The 22,924-nt window shown below is 43.3% G+C and overlaps 1 protein-coding gene across 1 annotated transcript in view; it reads left to right on the forward strand.

Annotated features, from left to right (window-relative positions):
- Positions 1–11,459: 11,459 nt before the first annotated feature.
- TMEM178A (transmembrane protein 178A) overlaps positions 11,460–22,924 on the forward strand; it is a gene marked incomplete at both ends in the record, with an annotated part of 70,026 nt that continues 58,561 nt past the window's right edge. Inside the window, one exon of the mRNA XM_080711715.1 lies at positions 11,460–11,850. Within this exon, the coding sequence (XP_080567841.1) occupies positions 11,460–11,850 (391 nt within the window). The remainder of the gene's footprint in view (positions 11,851–22,924) is intronic.

Here is a 22,924-nt window from a genome sequence, read left to right on the forward strand (position 1 = left end):
TAAAAAAATTTTCTACATATTAAAGAAAACATGTAAAACCTGTCTTTCTTATTTTTCTCAACACAACATTCTCTACTTACACCCATTTGCCTGCAAATGACAGGATGCCATTCTTCTTTATGGGCAAATAATACTTTATTGTGTATTGTATATATGCCACATTTTCTGTATCCATTAATCTACTGTCGCATCTAGGCTGATTCCTTATTTTGGCTATTGTGAATAATGCCAGAATAAACATGGGTAGCCGGCATCTCTTTTCTATGCTGACTTCATTTCCTTCAGATATATACTCAGGAGTGATATAGCTGGATCCTATGGTAGTTCTATTTTTAGTTTAGTTTTTTTTTTTTTTTTAGAAAACTTCATACTGTTTTTTATACTGGCTGTACTAATTTACATTCCTACAAAGAGTCTATCAGGGCTTCTTTTACTCTACATTCTCACCACCATTTGCTACGTTTGGTTATTTTTTTATGGTAGCCATTATAAGTGGGGTGAAATAAGATCTCAGTGTAGTTGTGATTTGCATTTTCTAGATGTCTAAAGACAAACCCAGCCTGACTCACTCTTCCTCATCTAGCTATTCCCTTTTTTCTCTTTTCCTTTATAGAAAAATTCCTTGAAAAGAGTTTTCTGTACCCACTGCTCTGACTTCTCCCTTCCTGTTCTCTCTTGAACCCATTCCAGCCAATCGTGCATCCCTAGTACTCTCATGAAACTGTTTTTATCAAGGTCATCAGAGGCCACTGAGTACTAAACCCAATGCTGCATTCTCAGTTCTAATTTTATTGGACTCATACCATATTTGAGACACTGATGCTTTTCTCCGTTTGAAGCACTTCCTTCCCTTGGTTCCAGGACTTCATGCTTTCCTACACCTCTGGCCATTGCCCTTCACCCCTTCACTCTCTTTTGCTGGTTCCTGCTGGTCTCCTGGACCTGAGCACACAACAGTCTTCATGTGTCAGTCCTTGACCTTCTTCCCTTTCTATCAGCATGTACCTCCTGTATGACATCATCTAGTCCCATGAGGTCTCTTCTACATGTGGATTCTCTTATCTCCCAGATTTATATCTTTGGTATAAATCTCTACCCTAACTCCAGACTTGTCTGTCTACCTGATCATTCAACATCTCCACCTGGATAACTAATGGGATCCCAAACTTATTACCCCAAACTGAGCTCCAACCTATACTTCCCCATTTTTGTGCATGACCGCTTTGCCCAGTCTCTTTCTCTCTCTTGTAAGAAACAAACACATTGCAAACACTAGTCAATCCTATTGGTTCTTTGTGTGTGTATAGTACTGGTGATTTAATTCGGAGCCTCATTCACACTAGGCAACTTCTCTATTACTACTGGTTCCCCTCCCCTCCCCTCCCCTCTCCTCCCTCCCTCCCTCCCTTCCTTCCTTCCTTTCCTTTTTTTTTTTTTTTTTTTTGGTGGTACTGGGGATGGAACCCTTCTACCTCTGGGCTGCACTCCCGGGCCTATTTTATATTTTATTTGGAAACAGAGTCTCTTAAGCCAGCGCAGCTGTCTTCAAACCTTCGCGATCCTCCTGTCTCCGCCTCCCAAGTGCAGGCATTACAAGCGTTCACCACCACACCTGGCCCTTCCTTCCCTTTCTATTTACTTATTTTTTAAATTTTGAAGCGGGAGGCTGGTCACAAACCTGTAACACTCCTGTTTCAGTCTTCATAGCTCTACTGTCAATATCCAGAAACCAACCACTTCTTACCACTCCACTTTTATTATCTGGCCTAGAACACTCTCATGTCTCTATTAAGTATACAAATAACAAATACAAATAAGAGTGCCAGTCCTAGAGTTATACCATGTAGTTTGGAATGCTGGCTCTAGCACTTAATAAGAGAATGGCCTTGGCAAGTTACCTGCCCTTTCCATGTTTTCTCAATTTCTTCATTTTAAAAATGTATATAACTACAAAATATAGCTTTTGTATAATTGTTAAAGGAGGAAAACATATAAAATGCTTACTAATGCCTGAAGACTATGTGATCAACACATGGTAGCTATATACTATTATTCTCGAAATCTATAAAAGCTCATGGAAATTGTTAAAAGGTAGTAGGCAAAGAGATTAGGGGTTTGTGGACATGCCCTTATCCTGAGCATACACCGCCCAGAACTTTAAATGCTTGCTCACCGAGTGGGGCTGAGGAGTTTTACCCAACTCCTCTGACCTGTGCCTCCTGATTAGTATGTGGCTTATCTTGTGTGGTTTTTATCTGTAGATTTATAGATTAATAATCCATTGCTAAACATTTATTGATCATGATCATGTATCATTTGTGGTTGTCACTTTCCCACTTTTGTCTTGGGAGTAATTTCTACAGCATCTCTCCTTCCAGATTCCAGATAGGTTTTTCTGGATCCTGACTCTAAGCTTGACCGCCCCACCTCTTCAGGATTATGAAGCCAGTTTTCTTCCACTGCTACCTGTTGTAACATTTTGCCATTGTAAATGCACATATTATTGACACAAAGAACCTGGGCTTTTTAGCAAAAGTGGTTGATATACAAAAAGGTAAACTGCTAAGTGAGAATGGGAAAATGAGTAATTAAAACTATGCTCATAAAATCAAAACTAAGAAATCCAGGAGTCTTTCAGAAAAGGAAATTGAGTAACTGAAGAATTTTCTTAAATACTCGGCCGGTAACTTTTTGTATTTGTAATTAACTTTCAGTATGGAAACTTCAGGAATTTCTATTGGCTGAATACAAGGATTCTTAGGAGAGAATCCCTCTCTGTTGTGTTTGGATTTTAGTGAGGCTTATAGGGCCACATAGTGACTTGGCTGGAAAACACTAAGAGACATCTCCCCCACTGCCAACCCCTCTCCGACTTGCCAATCACATAGTCCAAGGCTCTCCACCACAGGCAGATTGCAGACACCAAATAAATTAGGCAGATGGGACTCATACATCAAAGCCACCTACTTGGATTCCTTTTTGGCCATTGGTGCATTTCCTCGCTCTCTTTTTTAATCAGCCTCATTAATCTGACCCTGACAAGGTCCTGCCTCTCCATAGCAGTGTTGGAGGTGAGATGGTAATTTGTCCTCAAGCTTTCATTTGCTTCTCCACCTGAGTGACTGTCAATGCATGTGGTGCCCATTCATTACAAGGACTCAGGTGCGGCCATAAGAGGTGTGTGCCAAGACCCGCCAAACTGGCCACTACTTCCAAAAGGACAGGATGGGAATGGTTCTCCATGCACTGAGCAAAGCAAATGATTACATGGTGCAGGTCATGATGAAATCCTGGCATGCTGGGAGCTGTGAAGAACATAGCACATTGTTAGCTGATCTTCTGAATATCTGGGTCCTAAGACCTCTTTCCATCCTAGCTACTGAATACCTGCACTCAAATACTTTTTCAAGGAGTCTATCTGAATCAGGAAGTTGAAGACAAAAATAGAGTTGCCCCAGGGTGGTGACTTTGATATCAGAGGCAGGACCAAATGCTGCGGGCCTTGGGTTGAGTTCACCATGTTCAGGGCCATCTGACTCAATCTCTGTCTCTTGATCTTGGCAGTGGGAATCTGGAAGGTTGACTCAGCTCCTGTGGGCCTCGTTTGGATTCCATCACTCATGGAGAGCTGCCTTCTGTCTTTCAAGAGTTGCATCTTTGAGTCTTGGGTCTTTCCTGGGTTCTTGCCCTTTCTGCTGTGCCCTTCTTAGAGGGAAGCTGTCTCTTTCTCCTCTCATCCACATGCCACCAACACCTGGTTAGATGTCCCCTTGTCCTCTCTTCCCTGTTTCTTGTTTGAAGAAGGGAAGGTCCAGGCACTGTCTTTACGCGCCTGATGTGATTTGTACCTATAAAATGCAGTTAGCTGTGGGCAGTCATTTCCCACAGAGGCCTCTCTATCTAGTCCATTTTAAAAACCTTGAGAAATGGAGACACCTTATCGTGTGCTGGCAGCTTATTTCCACTATGCACAAAACAGCATTAAACTCCTTTTATGGGCTCATAACAAAATAGCCTATTGAAAGAGCATAATGATGCTCGGTACTTCTGAATGCTCATCTTTCACCAATGCGACAGACGATTTACGTTTTTAGGGGCTTCATGGTAGGTCTTCATGCTTTTCATTGGGGCACAAACCTTGGGAGAGTAATGTTCTGTACTGCATCTGGGATTATGGCCTGCAAATGTGAACAGTCTTCAAATATTATTGTTGGCGGTGACAAGTGGCAATGATGACAACAGCTGTCACTGGTAGACTGAGCACTTAGTCTATGTCAGCCTTTACATCTGTTATGTTGATATCAAGTGCCTTATATTCATTATGGTTTTGGATTCTCCTAGCATCCCCAAGAGGAATATTATTCTTATCCCCACTTCACAGATGAAGAAACAGAGGCTTGAAGAGGGAAATTCACTCCCCCAGCCCCAACCATGCTGGAATTTGAACCTAAGTTTTAATACAGAGGCTCCTCATTCCGCTTCTGCATTGCTCTGTTGCTGTTTAATCGAGGGATGTTATTAGGCTCCCCTGTGTTGACTTGGGACACCCTTATTTTCCAGGTTTCCCTCCTATTTTCCATCTTAGTCTCCTTGGCACTTTCTTTTCTAAGAGCCTGGACCTCTTCATTTTTTTAACTTTTATTTTTGCTTTGTTTTGTATGTGGTACTAGGGGTTGAACCCAGGAGCATTCTACCTCTCAGCTATATTCTCAGCCCTATTTTATTTTATTTTATTTTATTTTTTGAAACAGGGTCTATTTAAATTGCTGAGGCTGGCTTTGAACCTGAAATCCTCCTGTCTCAGCCTTCCAAGTACTGAGATTCTAGGCATGTGGCACATCACCCAGCTAACCTCTTAGTGTTTCTAGCTATACTTCCCCCCAAACAATCTCATCTAGGCCCGTGAGCTTATGTATCAATACGCACAAATCACCTGTATGCCGACTTCTCTAAACTCTAAATGTCTAGTCTAGACTGCTTCCCTTACTCAGATGCACGTATTCAACTGCCTGTCCCTCTGGGATTTCTAAGTGGCATCTTAAGCTCTACATGTCTAAAACATCTTTCTGCTTCTCCTCGCCAAGTACATTTCTCTTCTAGTCTTCACCTCTCAGGGCCTGGTGTACCATTCAAACACTCAGACCAGAAATGAGGTGCGCTCATGATCTCCCACCCTCATCTGCACCCACAGTGATTCCGTGGCTCAAGTTACTACTAATGCTCAGCTTCTGCGTGATTGTAATGGCCTCTCGACTGGTTCCCCAGCCCCCATCCATTCTGCACATAGCAGTTTGAGTGACATTTCAAAACATTAATCAATTCATGCCCTTTCCCTGCTTAAAACTTTTCAAAGATTTTTCTTTTGACTGAAGTCCAAACTCCATAGTGTGGTCTTCAAGGCCTCACATGATACGGCATTTATGAACTCTGCAGCTTCATCTCATTCCATTCCCCTCCCCGCTCACTAAGCTCTAGGCACACTGGTCTCTTTTCAGTTCTTCAGCTTTTTTATTCCTCAGGACCTTTGTACTGGCTAATCCCTTTCCCTGGGATACTTTCTCCTTTTCCACAGGTGCTCCATAATGTTAACTGGATGGATGAGAATAGTGGATTGCCTACCTTATTTGAATAGTATAAATAATAATATGAATAAATTGTGTCATTAAGAAATTATTTGGCCATTTGTAATTAAGACATTAATAAATTAGATGGTCTTAATATAATAGACTTGTGGCTTTTCTGGAGCATGTTTAAATGCTCACATGGGTGTTGTATGGAGGAATGTATTTATCATGTGATGATCATGAATCATTCATCCTGTGAGACGGATGATGCTATTCCTGTTATTCAGAATGTAGATATTTGGGAGGTTGGGTAATTGGCTCAGGTGCACAGGTAGAAAACAGAGGGGCTGGTATTAGCAGTCTGATTGACCCCAGTGCCTAGGTGCATCCCCCAGATTCTAGCGCCTTTGAGTAGACACAGCTGAGAGAAAAGGGTTTGGGAAAGAGAAAGGGAGACACCTGAAAAGGCTGGTGTTTTTGTTCACCTGGGCTGCACCACAGGTGGCTGTGAGCCAGAGACACTGGATGCCTCAGTTCTATCCAACTCTGCTTTAGTTGTCAAACACGGCCTCAAAGAGCTGAATTGAATCCTAACTTCAGAACTCAGCATCTGTACACACAGATAAGGTGGTGAACACAGTCAGGTATGGCAATTAATGAGTCACCATCTGCTAACACATCACACTTTGAGTGGGACTTAACATGGTTATGGGTTTCTTTGAACATTTCCCCCCCAAACCATATGTGCTTAAAGGATCCAAAAAGGAAACAGCTTAATCCAGGAATGTGAAAAAGAATGGTGACATTCTGCGGTGTGTCAGGGAAACGAGAAACTTATCAGGCACCATCTATTTCAGGGCTTTTGTGGTATTTTATGGAACCAGGCATCTAGTCAGTGACAAAATGGCACTGTCAGAATGACTTACCACATGCGTGGGGTAGAGAAGAGCACCATAGTATAGGTGCTACTTCTAAAATTGACTTTGGGCTTTGTCCTGGACTGACTTGACACACATACAGAAATTACTCCTTTTTCTCCAAGGGCCTGACTGAGACAGCGCTGCTTCCCCTGGCCTATCCATATTCTTCCTAATGGAAGTGGGTCTCTAGGTACTAGACTTTCCTGTTGTATTCTGTTTGTCCCTCTGTGACAGTACTCATCCCTGGTGGTTCCTCTGCGTAGCCTCTTATATTTCTGCTTTTCTCTACCCCTAATCTAAGCCCCTTGAGGACACAGACCACATTACATTCTTCTTGCATAACCCAGTGGGATCTACCATAGTAACTTACAATGAAAGTGTTCAACTATATGTTGTTAAATTATGCCAGGCGTGGTAGCATACGCTTGTAATCCCCATGCTTGGGAGGCGGAGATAGGAGGATCGCACTGGTTCAAAGCCAGCCTTGCTGGCTTAAGAGACCCTGTTTCCAAAAATGTATATATATATAAAATAGGTCTGGGAGTGTAGCCTGGAGGTAGAAGGGTTTCCAGGAACCCCAGTGCCACCAAAAAATCCCACACACACAAAAAAACAAACAAACAAAAGACAAATTAAAATAAAGTCGCTTTAGAAAAACAATTTTATTGTGATAACTTTAATGGGTAGCACCTGAAATATTTTCACAAATGGGATGTTTTAGATCAACAATATACTTGATTAGATCCTTACATTAAATGTTGAAATATCAACATTCAAGGGGAAAAACCCCTCACATTTCATGAAATCTAGTCCATAGTTTTGGTTAAAATACATAGGCTCAAAATGAGGAAAGATTGTTTTGAGCTTTGGCATTGGGACAAAAGGGTGAAAATCTCTTAGAATATTCATGGTTATCATGATTAGCTTAGCATAGGTATGTCAATAATTCATTGCCACAACTGTGTGTGTGTGTGTGTGTGTGTGTGTGTGTGTGTGAGAGAGAGAATTTTTTAAGAAAGTATTTATTTAAAGAACTTCGGACCATAGGGGAAAATGTAATGGATGTCATAAAGCACCTAGACATTATGGTGTTTTTGAAGGAGGAAAATGTATTTTTTTCAAATATTTAAATATCAGGTGGGCATGATAGCACAGACCTGTAATCCTAGTATTTGGGGAGTTGAGACCAAGGAAATCACAGGTTCAAGGCCAGCCTTCAGGAACTTCGTGAGTCCCTCAGCAATTTAGTGAGACCCTGTTTCTAAATAAATAAATAAATAAATAATAACAATAAATAAAATATGGGGGTATAGCTTGGGGGTAGAATGCCCCTGGGTTCAATCTCTAGTATCAAATAAAAAATAAACATGCCTAACACATCAGTTGTGATGATTAAATGCTATGGGATTACTGACAGTGATGAAGAAGGACTCTAGAGTAATACAGTGGCTCATTCTCTCTGTGCTAGGGAGCTGGAGGCTGAAAGATGACATAACCAAAGTACTATTTGAGGAAAATGCATGTGGCAACAACATCTGACCGCAAGGCTGAACCCAGCCTGATGGAGCCATCGAGGAGGCTGTGCTATTAATCCAGACCTGAGCTGCTGGAGGTGTGGCAATAGCAAGTGGTAGGATTGGGTATAAAGGACATCTCAAAGAAAAAAATCCCTACAATTTATAAAGTCCTAAAATACTGAGTTTGACGGACTTAAGTGACTTGTCAACAACAGGGGAAGAAGAAGCTGTGACGGCAGCTAGACCACAGGGAAATAGGAGAGCTTAGTTTTGGACATATTGAGTTTAATAAATACAGTGAGACACCCAGGTGCAAACTCTCTGGCTCTGTCTGTCCTTGACATTTTAGGATATGGCTGTTCTCTGAGGGATCCTCTGGGGTATTCGATCTGGGGATGGCAAGAAGAATTTAAGACAAGAAAAGAACAAGCAAAGTTTGAAAAGGTTGAGGTCATAGTACAGCCGAAGCTGAGACATGATGTAGTGATCTGGCGCAATATTTGATCGGTCATCTTGTTGACTCCATGCCAGGGTAAGGTCTTCTACACTGACTGTATTTTTTCAGACTTCTGCTGCTACTCATCTGCAAGAATCTAGACGGCAGCAAATCCTTAGAATATTTCAACTATATGATTTTAAAATGTAGAAAAATGCTTACTTAACAGGATCCCAAAATACGGACGCCTCCAAATGTATGAGGTAGACATAAAACCAAAGAGTTGGATCCTAACTGCAAGGTTAATATCTCTGATATTATGCTCTTGGTAAAGTTTAACCATCTGACTTCCCTGGGCAGTTAATTGGTCTTTTCATTGTCCATGTTCCCACAACACTTTGTTCTCATTCCTGCTACAGCACGAGCCTCTTGTTCAGCGCCTTTTTCTTGCCACCCGACTGGGAGCAAGAAGATGAGGACGGGAAATGTTTATTCATCTTTGTATTCCTCGCTCTCCTAACAGAGGGGACCTTGGTGGGTAATAGTTTATTGTTGGAAATATCCCAAAGAGAAATTGTAAAAGCCTGGACAGAGCAATGTGCAGTTGCTGTAGCAAAGCCTGTGCACATATCATAGGTCACATTCCTGCCGACGCCGTTAGTGCTGCACCAGCAGAGCCACGCTCTCACTACAGACTGCTGGCCCATATTTGTAATGCGCGGCAATTTTTATGAAATACTGTCAAGGGCAATCCATCATACAGTAACCTTTGGATTATATGCTGAGACTGGCCTTAAACAGAGACGCAAATGAACTTCAAGGATAACGCCATTTTCTAAGAAGGGTATGATCAAAGAGTTCTGGCTAGGAAAATGAGGCAGATCAGTATGTTCCTTTAAGCTCAAGGGCAGAGCCTGAATGAGGAGTTTCCTTCTGTCTTCTCTAATTGGGAAGGGTTATTGTGTGACTCTGAAGTGTGGCTGAATATTTATTTATTTATTTGTACTGAAGATTGAATTTAGGGACATTCTACCTCTGAGCGACACCCCCAGCCCTATTTTATTTGGAAAGAGGGTCTAAGTTGCAGAGGGCCTCACTCAGTTGGGGAAGCTGGCCATGAACCTGTGATCTTTTTGTCTCAGCCTCCCAGCTACTGGGATTACAGGCATGTGCTACCATGCTCCGCTGAATATTTCTTGTAGAATATCAGGTGAGGATCTGACAAGGGGATGAGGACATGCTAAAGGTTTTAAATCCTCAGGACTCTCAAAGTTTGTAGCAATTTTATCTCTAGAGGCATTTTTTCTAAAACAAACAAACAAACAAAAAACAAACCAAAGGACACATGGCAACCCGAGTGAATTTTAGATGTCAACTGTGGACTCACAGTTCAAGGTATTTTCTCTGTGCGTCCATAAAGATCTAGGATTTTACACCTGTTATGGAATATAAATAAAAGAAAGCTTCTAAGTCTCATCATTTCTGAGCAAATCCAGATAAGACTTTTTTGATGAGCTTAGTGTTTCCTGTTAGGGGAAAGCTTCTAGGTGAGAGGAACACTAAAATTATAATTCTTTGTCTTCCTTAATTAGACTAGAGCTCACCATAGTTCTTGCTAAAGCTATAAGAAAATCCAAGCAATAATTCACATTGTCAGGTCAGCAGAAAGGGGGGGAGGCTGCTGTAAGGGAAAGATTTGCTTAAGGGATCTATCTACCTGTGGACTGGACGGCTCAGCAGAGAGACCTGCTCTCCATCGGAAAAACACTTTCTGAAGATGCTGAGCACAAACAGCAATGAAAATAAATCCCAGCGTGACTCTCAATACCACCTTACACATGTCATTCCAGAGGAAATATATAAATCACAATAATACCAATTGATGTGGGGCACTAATTAATAAGTCCCATTAAGTCATGGAGTAATGACATTTAGCACCTAATGAATGCCTCATAATCTCCTGATCATTAATATTTCACAGCATCGGAGCACAAGAATTGCCATCCCTGGGCTCGCACAACATGGTTTCCTACCTCTGACAGGGTCCCAAGGGCGTTAAGTGGCACGAGGGTATTGCATCTCTGTGTACAGAGCACATACATACGCAATTAACTCTTAGCACCCGGGGCCAGGCAATGAGAATCTGCCTGCCATTCTGGGAATCGGCCTCCCGTGACTACTGGGTGACCTGTCTGAAGAAGGCCTCCGATGTTGGCTTAGGTCCGTGGCACTTATGTATTGACCAGAGAGGAACCTGCAGAGGAGAAAACCATCGCTTTGATTTATGACCGGGGGCTTTCTTAATACAAAGGCAATAATCACTTCACAAGCAGGTGCCACTGCAAGGGCTCTGGCCCTGGGCTCTTCCAGGAGTTCCAGGCCGCCTTGCCCTCGTGGGAGGTGGAGGCGGTCCAAGAAAAAGAGGTCCGTCTCAGAACAGGTTGAAATGAAGCGGGAGAGGATCTCCCACCACCCACCCTTCTGTGGCGGCTCACCGCGGTGACACTGGGTGTCTTCTTTCAGAAGAGGGGCTGGGACGGAGAGGAGGGGAGCGCGAGGGGGATAGAGCCACCGTCGAGCCCCGAGGGGGCTGCGGGGCTGCGTCCTGGGGCCGCAGGGAGAGCGTCCGGGGTTCCAGGTCCAGATCCCCCAGAGTTGAACACCGCCACGCCGCCGACCTGGATGGGCTTCGCGGAGACAGAACGGGACTCTGGTCCAAATCTACTTGGACGAGTGGCCAGCCCGGGTCCGCTGCTGGCGGACGTGTGTTGAGGTCGTTGGAGGGGAAGGACGCGAGGCGGTGCGCTGCGGGCTGGGTAGGTGGAGAGGGGGAGGCGTCCGTCTGGGGAGGGAGGGATATAAGGGCGCCGGGAGCCGGGGAGCCGAGGGACGGGCAGAGGGCCGGGGAGCGGCAGAACAGTTGCGGAAAAGTCAGGGGAAAGTGGAGCGGGGTGAGCGGCGGCGGCGGGGGCGCGGCGGGCGCAGCGGCCCGGGCCCCGCTTTGTCTGGCGGCGCCGGAGCCATGGAGCCGCGGGCGCTCGTCACGGCGCTCAGCCTGGGCCTCGGCCTCTGCTCCCTGGGGCTGCTCGTCACGGCCATCTTCACCGACCACTGGTACGAGACCGACCCCCGGCGCCACAAGGAGAGCTGCGAGCGCGGCCGCGCGGGCGCCGACCCCCCGGACCAGAAGAACCGGCTGATGCCGCTGTCGCACCTGCCGCTGCGGGACGCGCCGCCGCTGGGGCGCCGGGGGCTCCCGGGGCGCGCGGACCCCGAGGCCGGCCGCCCGCTGCTGGGGCTCGGCGGGCTGGACGCCGAGTGCGGCCGGCCGCTCTTCGCCACCTACGCCGGCCTCTGGAGGAAGTGCTACTTCCTGGGCATCGACCGGGACATCGACACCCTGGTCCTGAAAGGTGAGCCCCCACCCCCCCCCCGGCCCTCCGCCCCGCCCTCCCCGCCCCCGGTGCTCTCCTCCTCCTCCTCCTCCTCCCGGTCCTTCTCTGCCCGACTTGGATGGAGGACGTGTGTGCATGTTCCCGACCAGGATCCCGGTGAGGGTCACAGTCAAAAAGACTCATTGGGTTCCAGCCCTTAAGATGTGCTTTTTCCTTTTTAGAAATACCTTTTGGAAGAAAAGTGGCGCCAGCCTCAGTGTCCGGGGTGGGGGGAAGGCTTGCGGTTGGGTGGCGAGGATGTTGGTCTTAGACTGATCTGATGTGGACACCCCAGCCTGGGAGCCGAGGAGGCCCGAGGAAGCGCCCTCCACACCCCCCAGGGCAGGGTTTGCGTGGATTGCGCTCCACGCACCAGCCGTGCACTGGGGAGGCGGCTCCAGGCAGACAGGACACCTGCGACCCGCCCCCTCCCTGCTGCCCGGAGCGGAGCCGCCAAGCCCTTGCAAGCCGAGCGGTCCAGGTGTGGACATGGCCGTCTCACTCCTTGAGCCGGGCATTCCGGTGTCCACCTTGTCTTTCTCAGGAACTCCACTGTCTTTGAGTTTCCACGCATCTCACTTTCTCCTGATGGTGACACCCCGCCAGGAAGGCTGTCTTTATTGTTTTGTTATTTGGCACTGAGTTGAGGAGCGCCAGTTCTTTCTTCTGCAACACCTGGCTGCCATGCGTGCAACCAGAGAGTTTGAATTATTTTTGTAATTCCAATTGTGTAAAAATATCCAAGGTGACAGTTGTGTTTGTGAAGCAGCCTTTAACTTTCAGAACTCAACCCTTAATAGAATTTTTATTCTTCTGATATATCTATTTGTCTGTCTGTATCTATAGATGCAAACCTCCTTCCCTTGGACTCATTATTTCAAAAAGAAAAAGTTCCAAATCAGTACCTTTTTAATATTTAGTGCCCTCTTCCCCAGGAAAGCTACTGAACGGACGTGCGTTGAATTATGGCTTGAAATGAAATTACATAGGAGGGAGGGGGTTAATAATGTGTCGGCCTTCCTCGTCCTGTTAGTTGGCATTTTCTCCATTTCTCAGACATGTCAACTTCCTCCTTCCTGTGGCTAGCCCAGCTGGGGACTGCCATCCAGATCTGTCTGTACATGGAAGGACTCCAGCAATTTGGGGGAATCATATAAAGCAATCTTGCTTTGGGAAGGACACCTTTTTCTTTTCTCTCATAACTTGCATCCACATTTGATTTCTCCTCATGAAGACGCTGCGTAATTAATTCTGATAGTAGCATAGTACATGAACGAACTGTAAACGCTGAATTTGGAGGTTCAGTTATGGAATGCTCATTTAGGCAAGGCAATTTTGAAAGCTAAGCAGAACAGCCTGTCTTTGGAAATGATAGAACTGCATTTCCTTACATTCTGTGTTTTGAGTATGTGAGTGCATGTAATTTGGTTATAGTGCAATGGCTGAAATAGAAGGGCAAAGTCCAACCCATAGCAGGAGAGGCCCCCAAACCCAAGACAATGAAGACCACTTCTGGAAAGCTTCCACCAACTGAGGTGTCTATCTTCCGGATGGTCCAGAATCAAATAATCCTAGAGCTGGAAGGACTATAGAGGTCAAAGAATCCAACCTTCCACCCAAGTTCTAACTCCCCTCTATGATTTCTGAAAGCCTGGTACTTTCCAGAAAACAGAAGTCACCTTCTAGGTAAGAGAACTAGTATTTTCTAGTCATGAATACATCTTTCAGGTGAAAACAGTCTCAGATTTATAATATTGATGGCTTTAGCTAATTCTTCATGGAGAACCCTGAAGAATTTGAGGTTGTAGTTAAAAGATATGGAGTCCTTCAGTGGCTCTGATTCTAGATTTTAATGTATTCGCCTACAAGTTTCTAAGCTGCTTGGCCTTTGGTTTCTTTGTTTCTAATATTGGAAGGCTGACTATTCATTAGAGAATTTTCTAGTTCTAAAGTTTATCATTATTGCGATCATAACAGTGTAAATGTAGCTCCTGGGAAGTTGATTATCTGACACTATTAAAGAGTGAGGGACTTGGAGGAAAGGATGACACCCTGCATTAAAGGATCATAATTTGCTGTTTGGGAGACGTCCAGAGATGCTTCAGTACTTTCAACAGTACTTTGCTACTAGCCTATTTTAGGTTAGTTACATGAATTTTCTAGATCTCAGTTTTACTGTTTGGAGAATGAATGGATAATAACATGCACAGCTTTAAAATTCTGACTCTGTGAGTAGTATGAGAAAGGAAAATGTCACCAATATTTTCCCTTCGCAAACAGATGATCTTGGCATCCATAATTGGGTAAACATTGTTACCTTTGTTTTGGCATCTGACATTAGCGGCGGTGGCACGAATTTTCTAAATGAGCCATGTAAAACTAGAAATTGACATTAAGTCTAATTTAAGACCTTGGATAACTAGAGTCCCAAGTTGTACTCTTAGTTTCCTTTCTGAATTACATTGGTTATGAGTCTTAACATCATTTAGAACTTCTAATTGGACAATGGAAGAGTACAAGCGGATGAGAAAAGGGCCTGAAGACCGCCTGGCAGTCTGCGGAGAGTCTCCCTAAATCGCTGAGGCTGGCCTTGAACCTATGATCTTCCTGTCTTAACCTCCCAAGTACCCAGCCCAGTTTTTAGTAAGCTTTTGAGAGAAAAAGAAGCCAACCCTTTTACCTGTGGATGTAGAGGGCAAAGCCGGGAGGTAGATGAAGGTTACGGAGAGGAAAATACAGAAAATGTTAATCGGAATTATTTGCATTTTCTATCACTGGAAGCAAGACAAGGATTTCAGGGAGATATATAAGAGTTAGAAATATACACTGTAAGCAGTGAGAGCTCAGTTTAGAAATGCTATGTATAGATTGCATAGTATTAATCTACTTAAGAGAAATTACATGAGCCGAAAAACATTGATTTTGGTAGAATAAACATTTGGGACAATCATCAAGTTTCACCTTTTTCTTATGATTCTACTTCACTTCTGTCTATACCAGACCTTGGAAGGGTTTGAGGCTAGATCTCTAATCCAAATTTTTAACAAGAACGGGGTAAAAATTACTGATACACTCTTAAGAATTGAGCCTATGCCAGGTTCAGTGGCGCATGCCTATAATCTCAGTATTTGAGAGCCTGAGACAGGAGGATTGAAGGTTCACGGCCAGCCTCAGCAACTTAGTGAGATTCTGCTTTAAAATAAAAAGGGCTGGTCATGTAGCTTGGTGGTAGAATGCCTCTGGGTTCAATCCCTGGTACCACAAAAACAAAGACAAAAACTGAGACTAGACTAGAGCCCTAAGCTGCTCTAATAGGCTAACAAAGAACGATTAATTCACTGCATAGTTTGAGTACAGCTGTTTTTCCAGGAGTAAGTCCTGTAACAGCACTATATTAGCCAATCCGCATTTTACTATCTTGCACGCCATAACATGAGAATTTATTAAATGCTTTAGAGATAATTGGTTTGTGCCGTAGTTCTATACTTTACTATCCAATATAACAAAATGCCTTTGAGAGCCTATATGTAAAGGCAATAGTAGGAAGATCTGGGCTCCACACAGGGGATTCACTTGTGTTTGACCCTGTTGTGTGTCCTTGTAACACTGGCTGACTTGTGACACTGGGAAGCTTTGCTGGTCAGAGGGCTGGCTTTGAGAAGTATGCCAATAAAGTCTCAAGAAGTGAGTAACCCAGGGAGCCCTGTGGTGGGAACCTGAACAGAGTGGACTTAAGCTTAGGGCTTCAGGTGCCTCATGTCTGAAAGAAGGAAATCTTTCTCTAAAAACCACAGAAAGCTTGTAAGGCAAGTGGGTTTGGCATGGTTTATATAAGGATCCCAAGAAATGAGAGGAGAGGACCCAAAGATAGGCCCTTTGTTTATTGATTTATTCTTTACCATCCATTTATTCACTCACAAATAGATATTGGAAAGCCAGGCATGGTAATGGAAACTTGTAATCCCAGTACCTAAAAGGTACCTAGAAGGCTGAGGTAGGAGGATCAAGGCCAACTCTCAGCAACCCAGCGAGAGACCTTATTTCAAAACAAAAGATAAAAAGGGCTGGAGATGTACCTCGGAGGTAGAATGCTCCTGGGTTTAATCCTCAGTAATACACACACACACACACACACACACACACACACACACACACACACAGAGTAGATATTGGAGTGTTGAGTATTGTTCTAGGTATAGAAGGTACAGGAGAGTGAATAGAATGGATCAAAATCCCTGCCTTCTTAGAGTTGATTTCAAGAAGTGGAGTTTGCATTTCTAGTGGATTATATGGTAACTACGCTGAGTAGGTTATGGAAGATTGCCGGGCTCAAGCAGAGAGCACTTTGAGAAGGCTGATAGCACTGGTGATTAAATGAAAATACAGTGGGGTGAGATGGAGTGCTGTGCCCTTTGGGGAGCTCCTGGCCATTTTTCTCCAAGTGCAAGACACGTGTTTCAACTCCTGGGTGAACAGGAAGATAGAATGGATGGAAGGAGACTCAGTTGGAAACATTAGATGATGTTTCTTTCAGTTACTGAAAGCACTGACTTTAATAAATAAACACTGTTAAAACTTGTGAATACATTGTGCACAACTTTGGAGAAATCAGTTCTATATAGAAATGAGAGTTATTGAAATTATATTGAAGTTTCAACTGCTCTATTGGCTTCAACATTAATTTTTTAATTAAAAATTTCAGAGCTGGGTGTGATGGCACACACTTGTAATCCCAGCATTTGGGAGGCTGAGACAGGAGGATCACGGTTTGCGGCCAGCCTCAGCTATTTAGTGAGACCCTCTGCAACTGAGTGAGACTGTGTTTCCAAATAAAGAATAAAGCTGGGCTGTTGGCACATGCTTGTAATCCCAGCACTTGGGAGGCTGAGATAGGAGGATCACACAGGTTTGAAGCCAGTCTCAGCTATGTAGTGAGGCTCTCAGCAACTCAGTGAGACTCTGCTTCCAAATAAAATATAAAATAGATATGGGAGTGTAGCCCAGAGGTAGAAAGCCCCTGGGTTCCATTCCTGGTAACACACACACACACACACACACACACACACACACACTAAAAATAATAAAAATATAAAAATAAAAAGTAAAAAAGGGGCTGAGTGTATAGCTTGGAGGTAGAATGCTCCTGGGTTCCATCCCCAGTCCCCCCCCACACACGTCATTAACAACCACTAACATTGCTTTTCAAATATATGTACTTTGTACATGTAAATCAAATCCTCATGTTAGATGTTGCCTGCAGTAAACAAGAGAAAAATTAATATTGTAGTTTTGCTTTTATGAGAGTAAGATGATAGGATTTCAGAAATGTGAAGGTTATAATTCTATAACGCATCGTGTTCACTTGTGCAAACCATTCGGGATTGAATTCCTGAGACTTGAAATAAAATATGTCCTTGTGGTTTCTGAGGCATTTTTTCTCTAATGAGATAAACAGAGATATCAAAGACAGTGGGACATAAATACTTTGTCATTTTGCTGTCTGTAAGAACAGGAAAGAGAGAGTTGATAGGGATTCTTTGGGCCTGTCTGTTCTTCACTGTGCTAATGATTTATCTGCTTCCCCTGTTGCTTATTCTCCATGAAATTAATCGTCTGTACAGGACCCGCTAAGTTCTACCTGACATAGAAATAGATAGATGATTTTCTTCAGCTCATGTGTAGACCAAAGCATCATCTGTATTAGCATAATTATCTCCCAAGAGCAGATATATCTGGGGGAGTTGAGAGGCTAGCATTCTTTTTCTCTCCTTGACCTAGGAGTTCACAGAATGTTCTCAGACTTTCTTTTGGGTTAGAAGATACTGCTGGAAAAAGGTATTCCTTAGGTTTGAGGATAGTGATGAAAACTTCCTTTGCCTCTCTTTAATTTCTGAGGCAAGTGGTGTCCAAAATGTTTTGAGCATGCGCTCTTTTGATGTTTACATAAAAATAATTTATATGTATTCATTTAAAGATTATGTGTGGGGGCTACACTTACATAGGCATCACAAAATGTGGACAAGAGCAAATTTGGGGAGGCTATGACAATAAAAAGGTATAAGCAAAAGTTAGACTGTTTTCATTCCATCTTCCAAAGAATTGCTCATGCGTTCCCTGGTGGGCACACGCAGCACTTTAAGGATAGCGTCCTTCACTGCCCATTAGCAGAGCGAAATCTTTCATCTGGACAGAAGGAGCGCTTTTCCTATCATGCCTGGAATTTACGGTGGGCCTCTCAGTGCACTGCTGTATCACACGCATTTATCTTGCACAGGGGAAAGAAGAAGACGCTTTCGATGCTGGATCAGTCTGGCGTTAGGTACGGTATTAAATGAGCCATTTTTGATTAAACCATTGTTAGTCCATACTACAAACTAATCACTAGATTTGAGGTTTTGTTTTGTCCCACAGTGTCAAAGCTGTACATACCCAAGTGTGAGGGTCTGTATTTCATTCTACACTTTCCATGACTAACACTCATTAAGGGTATCATGAACAGAAATTAAATTCTCGTCACTCTGTCATCAAAAGAAGATACTTGCTTCCCTTCTTGCCAGCTGCACTGGAAATACCTTTAAAAGTAATTTATACACATAGAAGTGGGTGGTGCTTTAAGTGGTCTGTGATCAAAATGTCCAGAATCGATGACATTTTCATTCACCATGATCTCGTGGATAACCTTTAGCCATGGCCTTGAGGGGAAAAAATAGCAAAGTTTTCGCTGTGTCATAGAAAGTTCACATCCAATTATACTCGAGTTACTGTGATTTTTGTTTCCCTTAGCTACTGATTTCTCTTCTTCAAAGCTTAGAAAGAGCCCTCAAACCCCATCAGGCAGACTGCTCCTAATTGCAAGTGTTCTTGATTGCTGTACAAGAGGAGCTTTTGTTGGGAGAGCATCTGGAGTCACTGAGATTCCTGGAACTTTGCGAGGCATGAGATCCCGAGGAGTGGGGGGCCTTGAAGGGACTCAGCAGGTCACAGGGTTTTCCCAGCAGTTGCCAAGAATGGATCCTCCTTCATCTCTGAGTGAGTACACCTGCAGTGCTTTGTACTCTAGATTCTCAAATTGTAACCACGGATTATGTAATCACAGGTTACCAGATTATAATCACAGATGTCTAATCTTGCCTTCGCCAAGCAAGCCGTGACCACAGATTGGCTTGACTTCTCATTCCTTGAGCCCATCTTTCTGTGTCCACTGAGGTTTCAGAGAAATTTCACTGTCTTTCTTTGAGTCTTGATTGTGTGAACATCTGGAGTTCGTGTTCTTGTGTGATTTGCTGGTTCAAAGAATAATGATAATCGGATCTGGTCCGGTCATCTTCCACTTCTCATTCCGTCCAGTAGCAACTGGTGGGTGGGATGGAAGGGGAATAGAGGACTGGCAGATAACACGAAGAGCAAATATGTCTCCTTTGGAGCAAAACATTGGCTCAGTATTTTGGGTGATTCAGATAAGATCATTTTAGCCACCTAGATCTGCTTTAGGTTTTAAAATATTTGCTTTCTCCACAGTATATTGTTTTTTTTAAAACATCACACCATTGATACTGAGTTAAGCTGTGCAAAGCTGCTTGTAAATATTTTTAAATAAAAATAAAAGACATTAGCAAATAGAAAATGGACTTTTATCTTTCAAAAATGGTAAAATTTATGTCAGCTTATTCTCTGACTCTCTCCAACTGTTCCCCTGTGGTTAAAAGTGACTGAAGTGATTAATCCGTTCTATCGCAAGTGTTAACTAAGAGGATGTAACTGAACTTCTTGGAGCATGAGGGAGCCTTGTGTCGGCAGTGGAGAAGCTGACAGCCTTTGTTTGCTGCAGAGTAACGGGAAACTACATGCTGCACTCCATCTTTCCTGTAACTCAGCCAGATTAGCTGATTGCAGACCAAACAATACATTCGTGGGGACACCCATCAGGGAGCGCATTAGCAAGTGAAAGTGGGGGAAAATACGTATCTTACTTTCTCTTTTCTTGAATTACTGAGGAAACACTGGATGATTTTCTCTGACTTGCTGGATGTCCCCCGGTGCTCAGACTTTTAAATATTTTGCTCAGAGATAAAAATCGTCCAACTCTTTCTTCCTTCCCCCATCCCAGGAACATAAAGGATATTATATGTTCCCTTTTTATTTCTCTGGCGTACTTTATACCCCACAGGTAGGCAGGGAACAGGCTGGAAAAATTCTGGAAGTGGGAAATTGTGTATATAAAGATAATCCTAGAGGGCTTAACTGTCTCTTTATAATAGGTCACTCAACTGCAAATCAACAGTGATGCTTTCATTTGCCATACAAATAAGCACTCACTTGTATACTTAAGATCTGTACAGACAGTCGAACTGGTGGCTTAGAGCAAATCAGTGTGGGAGGCTCTGTTTGGCTTGGATTTCTTTTGTCTACATTTTGAGGAATTTTTATTTGGTGTGGGAGATGTGAGCATTTGCTTCACCCAGCAATCAGTGAACAAATGTTACTGTTAGAATTTTTTTTTTTAAAGGAGAGAGACTGTTTATTGAAATACTAATGCTAAATTCTCTAGATCCTATGGGATTGAGCTTTACCTCATCAAATCCAGTACAGTGGAGAAGTATGGGGGTGGGAGGTCTGAGTCCATAGGGGCAGATTTTTTATTAATTTGAGTTTGAATGCCTTTTTTCCCCCCAAGATCTCAAATTTTGAAAACTGAGCCTGGCGTGGTATATGTCTGTATTCCTAGAACTTGGAAGGCTGAGATAGGAGGATTGCAGGTTCGAGGTCACGCTCAGCAATTTAGCAAGACCTTCAGCAACTTAGCAAGACCCTGTTTCAAAGTAAATAAAAATATAGGCCGGGCGTGGTGGCGCACGCTTGTAATTCCCGTGCTTGGGAGGCTGAGACAGGAGGATGGCACGGGTTCAAAGCCAGCCTCAGCTACTTAGTGAGGCTGAGCAACTTAGTGAGACCCTGTTTCCAAATAAAATATAAAAAAGGTCTGGGAGTATAGCCCAGAGGTAGAAAGCCTCTGGTTCCTCCCCCAGTACTACCAAAACAAACAAACAAACAACCCCCAAAAACAAAAAAACCCCAACAAAGTAAATACAAATATAAAGGGCTGGAGGTATAGCTCAAAGTAGAATGAGCTGGAGTTTACTCTCTGGTACCTGCTCATTGAAAACTGCTTACAGTAATGTTTATAATTGTCATGAAATTTTAAGTATATACATCTTTTTCAATGTTAAAAAAAAAAGTTGGGCGTGGTGGCGCATGCTTGTAATCCCAGCATTCAGGAGGCTGAGACAGGAGCATCACCGTTCACAGACAGCCTCAGCTACTTAGTGAGACCCTCTGCAATTCAGTGAGACCCTGTTTCAAAATAAAGAATACAGAATTGGGCAGAGGGTGTAGCTTGGAGGTCAAATGCTTCTGGGTTCCATCCCCAGACCTGCAAAAAAAAAAAGTTACTCAATTGAGTTACCTGGAAAAATAACAATATTGATCACTCGTGGCTGAAAATTTGAGAGATCATCAGAGCAGGGGAGGAAACAAAAAGTTTAATGGTCAATTGGAATAATGGATCCTTGGCCAACTGGAGCTCAGTATTTGTTTTATAAGACTGATCACTGAGATTCACTTATTGCAGGTGATTTAATCCTTGCCACTTAACATTACCATAGGAAAAAAAGTCTACTTGGCGTTCAAAGTATTGGCTGTAGGAAGCTAAAACTCGCAAGTGTCGGAGGAATAGAGGGAGGCTGAACAAGAGTGGCTGGAAAAGCAACAGTGACTGCTAACATGAATGGGTCTGAAAAATATTGTCTCTTTCTTCAGGTGTTTGAAACAAAACAAAACAAACAAACAAACAAAACCCCACAAGGTAGCCGTTTACTATTCAGCAGTAAAAGGCAAAATCCATCCAGAAGGTGTCTGCTGGGGAAACATCAAAGATTCATTTTGTATTAACTTCCTTTTTTTCTCAAGGGTTGCCTTTTCTTTCCAAAGGAAACTTGAATTGTAAGTAGGCAAATGGGTAAGCACAGGTAAAATCAAAGATTCATGGAGCTGAAAGGAACTTCAGGCGGCGGTGCTCGCCTGATGTTGGTACCACCAGGCCTGCGATGCTGATGTGCACTTGCTCTGCAAACGCCTGTCAATTGCCTGTGGTTTCTCTTACCCCCCCCCCTTCTCTCTGTAAGCTCATTATCTGAAAGCCTGCGAGCAAGGGGGATGTTGTTAGCAGCATAATCTCAAACTGGTTTAAATTTATAAAACAGAGCATATCACTTGGAGTATACCCTTTGACTTTGTATCACAGGAGTGGGGTTAATTCAGACTGCTTTTTTCTGGGGACAGGGAGGTGGATGATGGGTGCTTCAGTCTCTCAAAGTCATCCCTGGGCACCACTACTGATTTAAAACATTGGCAGCTCTATAAATAACTCATTACCTGTTTGTCCTCTGAATGGGTCCCAACACATCTGACTTGGAAAGGTTCAGAAGGAAATGACAGGAGAAACCGTGAAAGGGCACAGTTGTGTATGCCCTCAAAATGTGACAGAGTTATTGAAATAAAGGTGCTTGAGAGGCATTAAATAGAACAGTTCCCTATTCTCTTAGCCTTGCATACAGATGATTATGCAGTAGTATTTTGATTATGCCAGGGGGAAATCAAATGCTTTTTGTTTTTTTACTAATAGGCCCCAGGTATTTTTTGTGTGAAAATGTATGTCATGGGTACTTTTTAGGGCATATTTTTACTTCTAAATTACCACACAGTTCTTATTTTAGCACTCTTCTAGTTCTATTTGCAGGTGAAATGGCAGAACCTATTGTCTGTTGCTGCTCCCCCCACCAAGTAATCCCCTAAATATGTAGTTTCCTGGAGGTTTGTTTCTTTCTCGCCAGGAGGGACAGACACAGCAACATTTCTAGTAGGAGATGAAACATTATAATTTGGGTAACAGGTGCGCATTTTAAAAGTGAAATTAATAAAGTGCTTGATAAACATTTATGCACTCCGGTGGATGGGTTTATTAGTAAGGAAACTTTCAATGTCAAGCAAGAAAATA

This window comes from Muscardinus avellanarius (genome assembly GCF_963383645.1).
Source record: "Muscardinus avellanarius genome assembly, chromosome: 15".
NCBI lineage: Eukaryota > Metazoa > Chordata > Mammalia > Rodentia > Gliridae > Muscardinus > Muscardinus avellanarius.